The sequence below is a fragment of the Eulemur rufifrons genome, chromosome 29 (genome assembly GCF_041146395.1).
Source record: "Eulemur rufifrons isolate Redbay chromosome 29, OSU_ERuf_1, whole genome shotgun sequence".
NCBI classification, from domain to species: Eukaryota; Metazoa; Chordata; class Mammalia; order Primates; family Lemuridae; genus Eulemur; species Eulemur rufifrons.
Window position 1 is genome coordinate 84,907,209 of NC_091011.1, and position 17,236 is coordinate 84,924,444.

General features: G+C 49.6%; 1 protein-coding gene across 1 annotated transcript; it reads right to left on the reverse strand.

Annotated features, from left to right (window-relative positions):
• Positions 1 to 795: 795 nt before the first annotated feature.
• Positions 796 to 13,450, reverse strand: FAM180A (family with sequence similarity 180 member A). Its single transcript, XM_069462168.1, has 3 exons — positions 13,183 to 13,450; positions 3,226 to 3,326; positions 796 to 1,657 (listed from the first exon to the last, which is right to left on the reverse strand). The coding sequence occupies exons 1-3, from the start codon at positions 13,256 to 13,258 to the stop codon at positions 1,313 to 1,315; spliced, it is 522 nt and encodes a 173-aa protein (XP_069318269.1). The 5' UTR covers positions 13,259 to 13,450; the 3' UTR covers positions 796 to 1,312.
• Between the last annotated feature and the right edge of the window lie 3,786 nt (positions 13,451 to 17,236).

The window sequence follows — 17,236 nt, forward strand, 5'->3', positions numbered from 1 at the left end:
AATATAGAGCTGCAGAGACACAGACTGAAATGAAAAGAAAGAAAAAAACAAGTAGAACGACCATGTCAGAGAGAACATGTGATGTTAGAAAGAGAAAGATTGAACAAAAACACATGGATCATGGCCGGGCGCAGTGGCTCACGCCTGTAATCCTAGCACTCTGGGAGGCCGAGGTGGGCGGATCGTTTGAGCTCAGGAGTTAGAGACCAGCCTGAGCAAGAGCGAGACCCCATCTCTACTAAAAAATAGAAAGAAATGATATGGACAGCTAAAAATATATAAAAAAAAAAAAAAATTAGCCGGGCATGGTGGTGCATGCCTGTAGTCCCAGCTACTCGGGAGGCTGAGACAGGAGGATCGCTTGAGCTCAGGAGTTTGAGGTTGCTGTGAGCTAGGCTGACGCCACGGCACTCACTCTAGCCTGGGCAACAGAGTGAGACTCTGTCTCAAAAAAAAAAAACAAAAAACCACATAGATCAGAGCCTGCATTTGAGGGAGTGAAGGACAGTATAATCAGGGAATGAGAAAGAGAGACAGAGAGTCATTGATCTTCTGGGCCTGAGAATTATCAGGATGCAAAGTTGTATTTTTCTCAGATGATGAATACTGTCTTCCTGCATCCTAGTATTTCTCCAAAGAGATCATGACTAGACTGGTAACATTTCTGTGGGCCCCCTTTCTGTTTCTCTTCTGTGTTAGACCAGTTTTCATAAAAGAAGAGTTAAGAGATATAGGTCTTAAAATTACTGATTTTCTGACTGATTCTTCTTGGTGGCTTTTGGAAAAGTCAAGAGGTATATCCATGGTTAACGATATATTTATTTGGGTATAGCTCTGGTTACTTTATCTTTACTATAGAACCTCTGGAAAAATGTTCATTCAACCCAGCACCCCAGTCCCTTAGGACCAAAGGAATCTGTCTCCCATCTTCCTGACATGCCCAAACCTCTGTGATGTCTCCTCTAGCTCTGTTGTCACTCTTGGGTGTGTGTAGCAAAATCACTCTGCGCTGATGCATATCTTAGACTTCTGCATGTCACCAGGGAAACCATTCCTCTTTTGGAGGCATCTTGGGTCACCACTCCAGCCCTTTCTTCCAGCCCAGGTCACCTTACGGTATGAATCAGATGTGTCTGCCAGGAAGCTACAAGGGGTAAAAGAGCACTGGGGCTACTCCTATTTTGTCTCAGCCACTCTGTGTCAGAGGTGCATGTTTTGTTGCTGGTCTCTGTCAATGGAGTAGAGGATGAAGACTTTCTGGGTCACTGTGTGTGCTGGCCCCTGCTCCAAGGTCCTGGTATGGGCCAGTCTCTCAGGGAGGTGCTCCAGGACTTGAGGACCGCATCAAGTCATGCCGCACGGCCTGGAAGAGGCTAACGAGGGACTGGGCCCAGATGTCCTTCTGATAGCCTTGGGACAGGGCTGTGCGGTAGGCCGTGTAGGCTAGGGTCAGCACTGTCCTTTCAAAGTCTTCTTTCTTGAGGACGCCAGGGTGGCTGGAGAGGCTGGCGCTGAGCCTGCGGATGTCCGGGATGCTCTTGGGGATCACGTCGTTGCAGACGGTGTGGAAGTCCGAGGCCTTCCGCAAGGAGGCAAGCTCCTCGTCCTTGATGGAGATCTTCAGGTCAGGGCTGATCTCAAGTTCAGCCAGCAGGAACTGGTGAGAAACAAGGGATGTACAAAGACATGAAGCTGGGCATTGCTGAGGACACAATTATATTCATCATCTCATGCATTCACTTAGGGAGGTAGCTGTGGAAAGAGCTCTGAGCCTCCAAGAGACCTGGGTTCCAGTTGGGCTTCCCACTTACTGTGTAACCTTGGGTGACTTACTTAACTTCTCTGAGCCTCACTTTCCTTCTCTGTAAAAATGATTCGTGACAACATCTACTTTACTGGGATGTTAGGAGAGTTAAATAATACAAACATGGACAAATCTAATATAGTGCCTGATACAAAGCCAGTATTTAAGCAACCAATTATTGTTTTTAGTGTCTTGGTTCAATCCCTTCTTCCCTTTCTCCCTCCCACCCACCAAAGATCTTCTCAGGCATAAACTGAGAAGGGAATTTGAAGGATGCAGGGGATCGTGCTAGGAACTAAGTGGGACATAGAGATTGTCCACGTCTCTCACCTGCCCACCTAGAGTAGGGGCTGGGTCCATCATGTGCATCCCTGCATGGAGCCAGGCTCACAGTTGGAAATGATACATACCTCTGGGATGGAATCACTCCACATCCTAACTCTTCTCTCTGCCTCCCTCTTCCCCTGCTCTAACCCACCCTCTGTGGTACTGTCTGTGGTCTTCCTAAAACACAAGTCTGTTATATGACTCCGATGTTCAAGACTTGGCAAAGGCTACGCATTTTCCATTCTGCCCACAAGGCAGGATTTGAAATCCCCCCCATCCCCCTGGCTCAACTGCGTGGCTACAGCAGCCGTCTCTTTCTTAACCAGGCAGTTCTAGTGCACGGAGTTGGGGGATGTCAAAGCTGGAGGGGAATTTTGGAGACTGTAGTTGATTCCCTCCCTCACTGAGCAGTGGAGGAAGAGTCAGGCCCAGAGAGAAACGGTGGCTTAGGCAAGGTTGCACAGCGGATGGGTGGCAGAGCCAGGACTGAAGCTCAGATCTCGAGCCTGGGATCGTACCATTGAACTGAACAAGCAGCCTCAGGAAACTACCCCCTGTGGTTTGGGGGATGAGTGGGGTCTCAGTGATGCAGGGTGAGAGGCCGAGGAAGAGGGCTGTGGAGTGGCCCTGGGCTTCCAGAAACCCAGCTGGGTTAGCAGGGCAGCCAGACAGCATGGCTGTTGCAGCATGCAGGGCCTGGGCGACACAGCTGCACCCAGACAACATCTTGGCATTGCCTGACGTGTCCTGCCTCAAAGCCTTTGCCTGGAAGGCTGGTGCCTGGGTGCCGGGATGGTGCTTATGGGTGCCGGGATTGGTGCCTGTGGGCCAAAATTAATCTCTAATTTTGCCTGGAGTGAACTCCTGATGCTGTCATTCCTGTTATAGCACGTGGGAGAGGAGAGGAGGTACAGGGAATACCTTGCTTTGGAATGGGCAAGATTCTATGACCTCTACCAACTAGCCTAAGCCATTCCCTACTTCAGCAGAGGCCACTCATGTTCGGGGGCTTGGATCACCTCTCCTCCAAAAGAGACAGAGAAGGTGCAGTGCCTTCTGGGTGACGTGAATTGACCACATTCCCGTCTGCCTACCTCGAAGAGCAGCTCCACTTCCTCCAGGGAGGTCTGCAGGATGGGGTTCAGTGGCACGGATGAAGACCTCTTTGGCCGATGGGCAGCAGGGAAGAGCACGGCTGAAAGAAACAGAAGTGTGAGCTCCCGGGCGCTGTGTGTGCACTGGCCTCTCCCCCGGGGAACCTTGAGAGTAGCCAGCGGGTCTTGAGAATGACTGACTGGAAGTGGTGGTGGACATAGGGCAGGAAAAGATAACATACTCCCCTGGTGTGTCCCAGAAAGCTCTCAGGCGTGTTAGACCAATGGTTTCAAAGTTGCTGCTCATCAGAACCATATGAGAAGGTTTTAAATAATTTATATGCCTGGGAATTTATATTAAAGCAAAGCAAAATAAAGCAAAACAGAAGTGAATGAACAAAGAAAAAGCCCCCAATTCCCTAGAACTACTGTTCCCTAATGGCACTGCGCATCTTAGCACTTTATTTTGTTAGGATGAAGTGCTGGTTGATATTTATTCACAGCCCTTTTGATCAGAGGATCAGACTTCTGGCTAGCCCAGCCATCTGAAATATACCTGCCAAGAATCTGAACACAGGTGACAAAATAAAGGAAGGGCGCTGCACAAGACGCCGACCCTTGGATCTAGGGAACCATGTGGCCAAGCTCAGGGTTGGCTGATTTAGAAACACATTTAGTATAAAGTCAGCGAATAGACGTCGTTTCCCAGTGGTTGCATGTAGAAGTGGCAGCTGGGGGAAGATGGATGGGTTACTAGAGGCACACAGGATAGCAAGAATTTTGCACCGGCTGAGGACAAGTGAGGGAGAAATCAGAACATGAGAGTGTAAGAATGATTGTTATAAATTGCAATTCTCGGGGACCGTGCCAGGCTAGGGGCAAATAGCCCCGACCCCCTCCACAGCCCTCTGCCACTGATGGAAGAAGGCGCAGCTTCTTCAAGACATTTGATTGTGATCTTCTGAAAAACTGGGGAAGTAACTATAAAAATCTGAGACTCTGAGGCGAGTGGCACCTGAGGAAGTTGTGCAAGCACACTTTGCATAATCATAAATGACAGCTCTGCCGGCTGATAATGGTGCCCTTTAGCCATTGAGAAAGGGTCAAATTATGTTCAGACTCTGTTAAAGAAGGCAGGGACCGGTGTAAAGCATTTTGGAAGGATTTCCGTCAGAAGTGATAAAAAATGGAAAGGGACTTTCCTGAAAAGCTCACTGGTAGGAATCTCCCACTTTCCAGAAAAGCTGGTTGGATGTAGCATTGCTGTCATATTGCCCTGCCAGCAGCTCGTGTATGGTCTATACCACAAGTTCCTCAGGGGCTGGGATAAATATGGCTTTAGGTTTCTGTGCCCCCAGCAGAGCCTGGCAGGGTCCGGGGTGTGCACCAGGCGCAGCTGCTGGCTGACTTAGTCCCCGCACGGGCGAGGGCCTTGACTGGCAGAAAGAGCAGCTCTGCCTCCTCGGACCATTCCTGGGGAAGGAGCTGGTGAACTTCAGGGCAATATTTCCCAGCCCAGCATTTTAGCAGAATTTATTCTCTTTGCCAGAAAAGAGCCAGTTTCCCATGGAATCATAGATTTCGGGCTTGAGGAAGCCTTCGCTCTGTTCAACGAATGCTTCTGCCTGTGGTTTCAGGTGGAGCTCATGGTGGCTCCAACTCCAGTGATTCACACCATTACAGTCATCCGAGGGGCTTTAAACAACTGTGTTGGGGGCGCAGCTCCAAGTTCTGATTTCACTGAGCTAGAGTGCAATGGGGACATTACGATTTTTTAAAGCTTCCCAAGTGCTTCTAATGACAGCCAAGGTTGAGAAGCACTGTCCTTCCTGAGAGTGAATGAGGTTGTGTAGAATCCACTGCCCCGGCTGTGTGGCCGCTCTCAGGATAGACCAATGGTTCCCAGCTTTGACTACAGATTAGAACCTCCTGGGAGCTTTTAGAAACCCAAGTGCCCAAGGCCACACCTCAGGCCAGTTTGTGGACATCTCTGGGGGTGAAGTGTAGGCCTCTGGGGCTTTCTGCAGCGCTGGTTGATCATACTGGGCAGCCAGGCTTGATAACCATTGTGTTATCCAGTTCCAAGCCCTTCTACCATAAAACAATTCAAAGCTCGTTCCCTGTCTGATGGAGCCCTCCAAGGGCATCTGAAGAGATCAAGGGCATCATGTTCTTGGAGGCATGGAGGGGAAGCACAAGCAAGGCATTTACTTTGCCTTTGCTTTCTCCTTGGTAGGACATGAAGCCAGGACACAACTGGTCCTAGACCAAAACGTGACCTGTTTTTTTCCGCGCGCTCTTTTCTTCCCACCATGAAAGGGTGGATGAAACCCCCTTCTCAAGATAGGATCTGAGGGTGACTTTACTTCTTTAATTCTGCTACCAGAATTTCTCTCTTACTGAAAAATTAAAGATATTGTTCCCTTAAAAAAAACAAAACAAAACAAAACAAAACAGAAAAACCCACCTCCCTCCAACCCCCAGCAGAAGGGCCTGGGGAGGAATGTCAGGGGCGTGGGGCCAGTTCTGCTCCCTGTAATCTCAGACTTCTTGTGGCCACCGGCTATTCAGGATCTTAGACCTGGACTTTCTTCATTCAATTGTTTCCCTGTGAACAGCAACACTCCTCTAACAGGCTCACCCCAGGTGGACCCCTGGTTCTCAAAGAGCTGAGAAGAAAAGACTTCCTGATTCAAAGCTGAGCTTGATAATGGAAATTTTGTCATTTCCAATAGCCCATGTTCTCATACCGAATAATAACACAATTTGGTGGAGATTGTTAGAAATAGCTTCCGCCTCTAGATGGGGGGAACGGTTATTGCTTTAGAAAATATGTGTGGGTGCACAGGAATCTCTCTTCCCCTTCCCCCTCAGTCGGTCCACCTGCCCCTCACATTTCTGCCGCTGGTTTGACCTTGTGCGTTGGGCAGGGCGGGAAGGTGGTGGTGGCGCTGGTTATGTCCCCTTAGGTGCTGGAGTGCAGCCAGCTCTAGGGCGGACATCTCAGTGGCCCAGCAGCTGCCCAGGTCTGACTTGCTGTAGGAGGTAAGACCCAGAGAGGATAAACTCGTGGAGATGCTGGAGGTGGTGGGCAAGCAACAGCTTTGTCTCATCAAAGTCAAAACGCAGAGGTAAAAATTTAATTGTACAGTCACCCCAAGATGCTCTTGTCTATACTGATGAAGGCTGGACCCTGCCAGAAACGCCAATGGCTGAAACGAGAGCTGACCAACTCCGAGATCTGTACGTGCAAAGCCTGAAACTAGACTTGCTCCTACATCATTAGCGTCACAGCCCCAGGAAGCCTTTCCTGGTAACCCTGTGGTGTTTGTTCCCTCTCTCCTGATGTTCTGCATCCACTCCACACGTTTCCCCTCTTGCTGTGTGTCACTCTGCGAAGTCTCGTCAGGACAGCCAGCCGGGGTGGGGGGAGCGAGTGGGTTTATGTTTCCACTGATTGACCTCCGTGTGGTCCTAACGCAGCGCTCCAAGTGCAGTCTCAATATATATTTTGGAATGATTTTAAAAAAATAAACTAGGCAGTAAAAAAACAAACAAAACCAAACAACAGCCCTGGAGACTCTTCAGGCATTGCTGGTTTTTCTTCCTTTCCCTTCCGTCCCATCCCTCAAATTTATGGGGGTCGGTTTAAGTTCAGCTCCTTGCTCACTGCGAGCGATTAGCAAACTGCTTTGTGCAGCACGAGTCTCAGAGCTGCTGGGAGGGTGGCCTGAGTGCGCCTCGCCGGTCGCCCTGACAACAGAGCCTTCCCTGAGAGCAGGTGGGAGCAACGCAGACCTGAAGGAGGAGCCCCCTCCCTCCCAGGGGCCACCAGAACACCAGCCTCTGACATTTTTGTCATAAACGCTGACTTTGTGTACTTTTTGCTTGGTGTAAAATTGGGCCAATTTGTTTTCTCTCTTCTGCACTCGATGCTCCACGCCCAGCCCACTATCTAGGTCCTACCTTTGCATGTGAATGTGTCCACGGGGGCCACTCAGTGTGTCTGTCCTGGGGACACCTGAGACCCCCCAGATTGAAAGTCTGCAGCACAAACTGGCCTTGGGTGAGGAAACCAAGCATGAATCCCCGCTTCCCCGACTCCTTGCCCAAGCGAGTGTTTATGATATATTGGATCAACCAGCATAGAACAAGTGACTCACTTGCTAAATGTCATGCCACATGGACTAAGTTAGTCCAGGAACTGGATCCAGGGTTCGTGATTCATGTGTTGTATCATGTTCTGTCTGTGTCTTCCGTTGAGAGACACCTTTGGTCCTCAGACCAAAGCTCTTAAAATGTGGAGCTCAGAGAGAATAATAGCTCACGAGCACCCACTGTGCGCCAGGCAGCATGCTTTCCTTGTGAGTTAAGTATTAACTTCCCATTTTACAGATGAAGAAACATGGATGCTAAGGAAATTGCCCTAGGCCACCCAATTTGTTTGAGGTACGACTGGGATTAAAATCCAGATCTCCCAGGCTCCAAAACCCAATCTCACTGATAGGATGAACAAAGCTATCTTTTCGTAGGTACATCTGCCCACAGACCGGGCATTCTTCAGTTTGGAATAACCACAGGAAGGATCAGTGTAGTTATTTATTAATGAATGAATGCATTTAATATAAGACATATTCTTAAATGAATCACATTCTTTAAAATGTCTAGCTTTGATTTATAATAATGTGATATGCAAGGTCAAATTACACAACCCTTAGGATCACTCTCTCGCACAGATCTTCAACTCCTTTGCTCCTTTCTTTTCCTTTGCAATCACTTGGCAAATGTACAGCCCAACTCTACCTGCTCCATACCTGCACCTGTGCATCTGAGCACCTGAATGTGGCTGGAGGAAAACCCCACCGTGTGGGGTGGTCTCGCTGTAAGTTCATGGTCACTAACCTCACATTGGCCCTTGCGTGCTGACCAGCAATGCACGTGTCCTCCTTCCGCTGACTCTCCGGCTTTCTCAGGTGACTGTTTCACACCTCCTGCTCTCTCCTTAAACCAGTTACACGCTGACTGCTCTTCTGTTATGGTGTCCACGCTCCTATCCAGAGCGACCTTTCCCATGTGTGCACGAAGTACCCTAGAAGCATGTCACGTCGGCAGTTCAACCTCTTCTTTCCTACAGCATTAATGTTTCCCTCTCTACTAGGTCCTTCACAGCAGCATGAAAACATGTTGCTTCCTCTTCCATCTTAAAAATAATAAAAAAAAGTCCCTCCTCACTGGCTGCTCTTCCTTGTCACCTCCCCCTTCCTAGCCTCGGGCATCTGGCCGCAGTCTCAGGCTCTCGCCACTCTTCTAGCCACACTCACTTCCTTACTGACTTGCAACTTTAGAGTTTCAGGCCAGACTTCTACATCTCAATTGCCTACTGGAATCTCCTTTTGGATTTGCAATAGCTGTTTCCTTTTACCCCATCCTGACCCCCAACACCAAAACCACACAAATGTTGGTGGCTATACCTTCAACATTTATCTGGAACCGGCTGCTTCTTACCACATCCCTCCTGGCTTCCTGGTCTCAGCCTAGTGGTATCTCCGCTTCCAGCTGTGGCCCCTGCCCTTACTCTATTCTTAACGCAGCAACTGAAGCGATTCTCTAGAAACACAGGTCTGGTGATGTCACTGCTCTGCCCAGAATGCTCCACGGCTTTCCATCTCTCTCAGAGTACAATCTGCAAATGGCTACCAGGTGCTGCATGACTTGACTTTTTTTTTTTTTTTTTTTTAATTCAGTCAATACCTCATTCTACACCATAGAATGAGTGTTCCCTGACTTCTTACTACCTCTCTGAATTCACCTACTGCCCTCCCCTGGCTCATACCACTCTCGCCACAAGCCTCCTTACTGTTTTTGAGCTTCTGCCACAGGACCTTTGCACGTCTGTTCCTTCTGCCTGAATATTCTTCCCCAAGAAACTGCCTGGCTCACTCCACGGCTCACTCACTCCTCAGATCTTTAGTCACCTTCTCAATGAGGCCCTCCGTGACTGCCATATTTAAAATTATAACTCTCTGGACTCTCTAACCCCTGTCCCTATCTTATTGTCATCCAACAAATTACATAGTTTTTAAATAAATGTGTTTATTATCTGTCTCCCTCACTAGAATATCAGCTCCACGAGGGTACGGAATTTTGTCTGTTTTGTTCACTGCTGTAGTCCCAGTGCCTGGCGTCACATCTACACTGTTGTTGAATGAACCTACCTTTGTCATTAAACTCTGTTCTTTTCAAACAAAGTGCTTTACAAAATCCTTATCTCCTTAATAGGGCAATTCTAGAGTTTATTTGTAGTTTCAGGTCCTGGCTAATTATCAGAAAGTAGATGTAGACTTCTGTCTCCACCATACCCCGTTTATCTCTGAGGAGTCCCTGTTCTGGCCTGCAGGAAGCTCCTTTCAATTGATCTCAGTAAAGGCTGTCCTCTATCTCCCCCACCCCTGGGCCTGTCAAAGCTTTCCTGCCCAGAGAAACAACCTGGCCTGCCTTTGCTTTGCAGCCTCACCTGAAACTCCTTCTTTCCTCCCAGCCCCCAGTACGTTCCCTGTAACAGAACAGTATTGAGGCTGACTGCAGTTCCCACATAACTGTGTGCAGCATTGGTACTGGAGAGCTTGCTGAAAAGGATTCAAACTGCAGACCGTCTCAAGCCAAACCACAATCATACTTTTAATGAATCGGCTGAAGCAACCCTATGGAAAAGGACAGTGGGTGTGGAGAGGAAAAGCTCTTATTTATGAAAGATCCTTTGCCAGAGCCTACTGATGTCACTTACTTTTTGGCTCCTGGGCCAGCCCTTTGGAAACACAGTGCTGTTCTGGGCGAGCCAGGGTCTCAGCCCGTGTGTGGGGGTCCTCTGGGGGAGCTTCCGAGAGGGCTGCTGACAGCCAGCTCTCTTGGCTGGAAACCCCACGACACGGGGGGAGATCAGGGCTGCTGAGAGCAGGGGAGGGGCCTGGAAGCGATGGAGAGATATGGAGAGAGGATGAATGGAGATGGGGACACTGACGTCACACGGACCTTGGGGATTGAATCCAGCTGGGGGTCTGGGGCACTTCCCTTCTTGCCCACCCTCCAGTTAGTTGCCTTACCTGTAAAGTGTCACCTGCCCCACGGAGTGACTGAAGCAAAGGAGGTGGCCCCCGTGGTGCACGCAGTGACTCAGTCTGCCAGTGCTTACCGAGCACCAGCCACCGGCCCTTCCCTCGTGGAACGTTTGTGACTGAGGACACACACAACCCTAAGATGGACACCCGAAAATGACCTAAATTCCAAGGGCTGCTCTTCCTCTTGAACTACTTTTAAAAGAAATGATTTATATGTATTTAACAAAAGCATAGATATTCATACCAATGAATATATGCATATTTCTTTCTCCATCTGGCCAGTCCTCTCCCGTCAAGCGGTGCTCTGGCAGGCCCCAGGGCGTGCCAAGACCGGGCCACCTGCTTGTGTGCGTGTGGGTGTGTGGAGCCCGGCTTCCCCGGCTTGGCCACGCTAACCACAGGTGAATCACTTGGTCTTAATCCAGCCGGTGGGGCTGGAACGGGCGGTCCTGGATCCTGGCGTGGAAAGCTGCCTCCTGGGCTGGAATCCTAGAGAGCGCTTCTTACGGAGAGGCCGGGAGGTTGGTGGGGAAAGGCTGGCCTGACAGCAGAGTGTATTGCCTTTGGGTTTTTTCTACATTTCTACGTGCTGGAGCAGGACGGTGGGAAGGCAGAGCCGGGGGGTGAGGTGGGGTGGGGTGGGGTGGGGTGGGGTGGGGTGGGGTGGGCGGGTGGGAGAAGAGGATCTTAGAGGGAGAGGTCACCCTGAGACTGTTTCCAAAGGGAATTCTTCTAAATTAGGGCTGGGGTTGGGGTGGGGGCAAGGATGAAGATGAAATACATTTGGAAAAACTGTTATTCATCTGGGTGTGACTCCTATTCTGTCTTAAAAAAAAAAAAAACGATGGCACGAAATGTGTTATTTCTTTTATAATTAGGAAAAAATGTTAAAAATGAAAATAAACCAACTACGTGGAAGACTTTTGACGATGGTTGGAGGGACTTTGTATCATTTATTGACTCAGAATACTGACTTGAACCCCTAATCCAGCACTTCACATCCTCATAGAATGGCCTCGACATCACGTGTGTTGGCTTTGAGTCTGTATGTGGACTGTGAACTTGCTGGGGACAGACCTTCCCCAGTGAGGAGGGGGCTGGGCCAGAGCAGTTGCTCCCGGATGTTGCCATGGAACCCCCTGTTGAGAGCCTCCAACCTTCTTTCATGAAAAATTTTCATGTTTTACAAACTGGTAGGTAATAGTTAAAATTTATGTAAGTGTTTCATCATTTTCACCTACATTTTTGAATATGATCCTTACAGCAACACTGTGCAGGTAAGTTTTATTATTGTTAGTATGTTACCTGCTAGTGACCTAAGCTCAGAGAGGTTAAGAGACTTGCCTGAGATCACACAGCCCATTAGAGGCAGAGATTAAATCTTGGAGTCCTTGCAGAGTAGCTCATGGTGTGGCTATAGTGTTTACAAGCCGTATTATAAATCAAATTATCTCTTTTGGCTTTCTAACAGCCTGTGCTTTAGGGAGAGATGTTATTATTCTTTTTGAATAGGCAAAGCAAGTAGTTTCCCCAGTGTGACAAAGGGGCAAGTGTCAGAACCCAACTCCAAGGTCTCTTTGCTCTCTACTTCCAAGTGCTGCCCGCAAAGTTTGTGCATGTCATGAGCAGGAAAGTGTGTGAGCGTGCGCGTGTGTACACTTGCATATAATGTTTTTACCAGAAACAAAGCAGAAGGCTACATTATTTGCTTCTGGGCAATAAGCACTTCTCGGCTCAGCTCAGAGGACTGGCAAGTCCCTAATATCAGGCTTAAACATGAGGAAATAAAACCCAGAATAAGTACGGTGGCTTTTGCCCCCTGCACCCCATTTCAGATCCGTCCTCCCGAGCTGCCCTGTTCTTCCCACCCTGGCTGTTCCTTCTTCCCTGACACTGTCCTTGAGAAGCAGGAGGCTCGTCCCAGGCCACCGTGCTACTCTCCATCCCGTTTTGGATCTCTAGAAACACCTCCAGGCCCGACTCAAAGGAGCCCCGTTCCTCTTCCAGTCCTTTCTGGGCGAGTGAACTCGGCTGACTTCAGACAGTGGAAAGATTTCAGCTCAGACTGGCGAGGAGTGGGCAGCACTCCTGGGTCCTCATTTCCTAAAAGTGATAAAGTCTAACTAGCTCAGGCGCTGCCAGGGTCACCCAGGCAGAGCCAGTATCAGGGACATAGGGAAAAGATGCCATCCGGCTCTGAGGAACCACATCCCAGGGAAAGGAAGTCCGTGGTGAGAGAAAAGACTATGCTGGGGCCCCCTCCTTCCCGCGGTGGCAGCAGGGGCACACAGGGTGCTGAAGGGTTGCTCTGTCCTCACCTGCCACCGGGCCGGCTCTACCTGGCTGCAGAGGTGCGTGCCCTCCTGTCCGGGAGGCAGCATGGCGACTTTCATCCTGGCAGCCAGGCCGAGAGCCTCTGCCCTGGTTTCCCCTCGGAGCAGGCCTTTGGCAGCCCAACCCCCGTCGCACTGTCATTTTAGCAGCAGACCTCAGCACCTGCTCTCCAGACGGTCTGCCCAGCTGCAGCAGCTGGTGGGGGAGCCCGAGGGCGTCTGTCCACCTTCTGGAAGCAGAAATGAGCTCCCCCTGGCATGCCAGAAAGGGATGCCCTCTGCGTTCTCCACCTCCCCCGAGTTCCCTTCGGCAGCTTTGATTTTTCCGGTGTCACTTTCCCATCACCCTTAGCAGGGACGACCATGTCAACAAGCACAGAGCAATGGGCAGAAAGGAGATAAAAGGAGGAGGGTGTGGGGTTTTTTCTTTCTCTTATGACCCTCCAAATTCCTAAGTGTATTTAAGAATAATGAGCATCAAATAAACAAATGAATAAAAAGCAACTCACCCCTGCTCCACCCATGGGACACGGTCGCCTGAGCATTGTAATACAACAGCAGAAGCAGCAACGTCTTCCAATGCATCTTTTCTTCCAAAAGGGTGAAAAATGGACCCTCAAACCCAGTGGGACCACAGCAGTTACAGGTATGCCTGTGCCAGTCCTCCCAGGGAGACAACGGTGAGCTTCCCAGTCTTTCCTTTGCAGAAGTGCCGAGATGCCTCCCCTGCCCCAGAAGGGTGGAGCCCGAAGGCTGCGTCCTGGGTGGGACAGGAGTTGGTACCTCTCTTCATCCAACTCTCTCCGGGATTGGGGGACCGGGCTTCCACAGAAAGACTCTGTTTTTGAGCACATCTGGAGTGACTCACGGGGCATGTGATCTCCTTGGCAGTGGGGTGGATAAATATAATTTCTGTACTTGAGTTCCATGTGTTGGATGCACCCACTGGAATTTTTCTTTAACAAACAGACCCGAGGAACTTGCTAGAGAGCCTCGCGGAGAGCTGGCCGCTCTCCCCGTCCACACATACTACACCAGAGCCAGGGGCGAGGGCTGGAGGGAGAGTCGGGAGCCTGCCTGGCAGACACCGGGGCTGGCTGAGCCCAGAGTTGCCTTCAGGACAGCGAAATCATCGTAGTGCCTGGGCTGAGTGTCGCTGTTGCCCTTCCCTGGGGCCAGACCTGGAACATCGGTGCCTAGGGCTGGTGCCTCACATCCGCCCGGGGTTCTGGGTGGGTGAGGAGTGGGCAGGCTGCGAAGTAGCAGAGCCCAGAGGTGGCCCCATTCACATTCGTGATGTCCCCCTTTCTGGACTGTGCCTAGACCTGGGACCAACCCACTTTGAATCTCCCAAGCAAAATGGCAGTGTTTTTTCCATGATCATTTTAATATACTGCCACAGACACCTTGATTTTATCCAATACCACTTCCTCACCTTCTCTAAAATTACAGATGAGGAATGCTAGAGCTTGGGGACATTGAAAGATTACATCATCCTGTGGGTTTCCAACCTGTGGAGGGGGTCCCCAGGGGGAATGGGCTACTGGAGAGGGCTCCTGGGGGGTCTCTGCCACTCAATCAGAGTTCCTCTTCTATAAGAAGTTGCTCAGAAAAAAATGCTGGACTATACAATTTGAAAATCACTGATCTCACTAATATTAGTAATAGTTGCTGGGTGCTTCATTTGTTCCCGACACTGTGCTAGGTGCTCTCCTTGCACTAACTGATTTAATGTGCCCTCCAAGCTACGAGGAAACTAGGGACTGGCACTCTCCAGCAGAAATACCAAGCGAGTCACAAAAGTAATTTATAATTTTCTAGTACCCATGTTAAAAAATGTAAAAAGAAACAGGTGCAATTAATTGTAATTTGTAATTTTTTATTTAACTCAGTATATCCAAAGCATTATTATTTCTACATGTAAGCAATATAGTAAATATTAACAAGATATTTTATATTCTTGGTTTTACTTAAGTCATTGAAATCAAATGCATATTTCACACTTAGGGCACATCGCGATTCAGACCAGCCACATGTCAAGTACTCAAAAGCCCGTGGCCGGCAGCTACTGCGCCGGGCAATGCAGGGCTGGCAGGTGAAAGGGCAGGCTCTGGGGCCAGATGCCTGGCTCTGAATCCCAGCTCTGCCACTCACTGGCTGTGTCATCTCGGTGGGGTTCCTTAATCTCTCTTGGCCTTGATTTTCCTCATCTACAGAATGGGGATAATAACAGTTTCTTCTTTATAGGGTTGTGAGGAATGAACAAATTAATTTGTATAGATGCTGAAAATGCTATCTGGCACATAGTAAGTGTTCCATACACGTGAGCTATACACACATGAAGACATAGGCTCAGAGGGGTTATGTGCCCAAGGTCACCCGGCTCGTGGAGCTGGGATTTAAACCTAGGTCTGTGTGATTCCACAGCCTGCATGCAAAACCACTCCCCCAGCCGACCTCAAAGCCTGACATGTTGGGAAGCCCTTCGTGGAGTGCCTGCAAACCGGTTCTGGAGGGGCAGGAAGGAGCCCTGATTTGTAGCGGTCGCCAACTTCCCTGGTGTAAATACTCCCCCCGAGCTGATTTCAAGTTATGGATCATTTATTTAACAAGCAACTTGCAAAATTTCTGCAATATTAACAATCAGCTCTCGGGAAGCCTGTCCCAGCTGGCTCTAGCACACCTTGGCCTCTTATTCATGAGATTACTTCCACTGGTTCTGCCTCTGCCTGCTTCTGGTGCGATGTTTTCTTTTTGTACTTTGTAAATCTGCAAAGATTGCCCAAAGGACCTAGCGTGGGACAAGGAGCACCCTGAGGCTGCCCGCTGAACATTTGCTGATTGACGCTGGGCCTCCCTATTCTCTTGCTGACACCCTCCTGAGTGAGGAAGGGAATGAGGAAGGAAGATGGACATGACAGGCCATAGGAGTCCAGACCAGAAATCACAACCTTGGCCTCCGGTGCTGGATTTTTTCATCTGCTGGCTCAAATCTCCAAACTGTCACCTACTAATTACTAAGCTTGGGCGAGGACTAGCTTTTGGATTTGGGCTGGGAGTGCACGTGGGTGCAACTAGCTTCATTTCATAAGATGATGAGCCAGGCCTTCTCTCACCGCTGCACCTTGGCACCAGGAGGCACACGTCTGCAGTTGCTCAACGACCCTGACTGAAGTCTTGGAAACCCTGGCCTAGTACTCAGTACTGATTTTTCTTCTCTCTCCACGTTTTTCTCGTTCCTGCTGCAATTCTGTGTGCACTGGTTGAGATGGGCAAGGAAATAGATAACACTGCCTTTTGTAACAGAGCACAGTAAAACCACAACAGTGGCGTTCCCAGAGCTATTATTGATTATGTAAAGAATACTTTAGGGGGAGTGTTCTACTTAAGACAGTAGTTGTCAACTACGCCTTCGCTCCGAACTCCCACGACACCTCCCTGTACTGCTCAATCAAATTTTCAGCTTAGTTACATCTACCATTTACTGAGTTCTGACTACACACCTTGTTTTATCTCATTCAATTTTCATAATAATTCTGTTCAATAGATAAAAAAAAAAAGTGCATTTTACATCTGGCAACCTGAAGCTTAGAAACGATAAGTAACTAGGGCTACACTACTGTGTGGTAAACACTTCCACATACTGCCCAGCATTCATGCATTCATTCGTCTAGTTTTTGAACATCTCCCCTGTACCAGGTAGCAGGTTTACCACGCCAAGTAAGACGTGGTCCCTGCCGCCCAGGATCTTTGTAGTAATGGGGGAAACGGACCCCTCCGCAGGTATTTAGAACACCTGGCGTTACATGTAATGGTTAAGGATTCTCTGGTAGAAATTGTGAGGGAGAGAGGTATCAGGGAAGGCTTCTTGGAGGGGTTGATCTCTGAGTCAAGTTTTTAGGGATGCGTTGGATTTAACTAGATTGTGAGAGGAGGTCTGGTGAGGGAGGGGACAGCCTGGAAAACAGCACTGTGTGGAGAAACAGCTCGATGGGGACGCGGAACCACATGGTTTTGGCCTTGTTGGAAGATCAGACAGGAGGCAGAGGTGGGAGCTGCAGGCAGGCGGGTAGGACAGCGGCCCGGCAATGGACAGCCTTGCCAGCCACATCTTGGGCTGTACCCTGCTGGTGACAGGGAGTCCTGGAGGGTCCCCAGCAGCTTTATGGTTGGCTGTGCTGTGCAGGTGGGCTTGACAGGTGGAGGCCAAGAAGGTGCAAAGTTCCAAGGAACCGATAGGGACGTGAACCAGGGCAGAGATTTGAGAAAGAGCGAGGAGGTAAAGTCAGCAATGCACAGGGATGTGTCTGAGGACGAGAGGGAGTGGGGGAGAGGGAGTTTACGATTTCCATGTCAGAAACATCCAGGGTGAGGCGTGGCTCCGACTTGGCCCCCGTGGAGGTTTGCGCCCCGCTTGCCCTCAGAGACGCGCTGCTGCCTTTACCCACCAGCCTGGGGACGGCTCCTTGCTGTCTGCTGGGAGTGATCCCTTCTGTGTCGGGTTCTCTGCTGTGACTTGCAGCTGTGGGGGTGGGAGGCCATATAAATTCTTTCTGGAGAGGA

Bases quoted from the DNA above. Each gene is read 5' to 3' on its own strand.
- FAM180A (XM_069462168.1), bottom strand. From the start codon at position 13,258: ATGCATTGGAAGACGTTGCTGCTTCTGCTGTTGTATTACAATGCTCAG. The intron at 3,327-13,182 runs GTGAGTTGCTTT...TGTTTCTTTCAG, and splicing joins GTCCCATGGGTGGAGCAGGG to CCGTGCTCTTCCCTGCTGCC. The intron at 1,658-3,225 runs GTAGGCAGACGG...GTTTCTCACCAG, and splicing joins AAGTGGAGCTGCTCTTCGAG to TTCCTGCTGGCTGAACTTGA.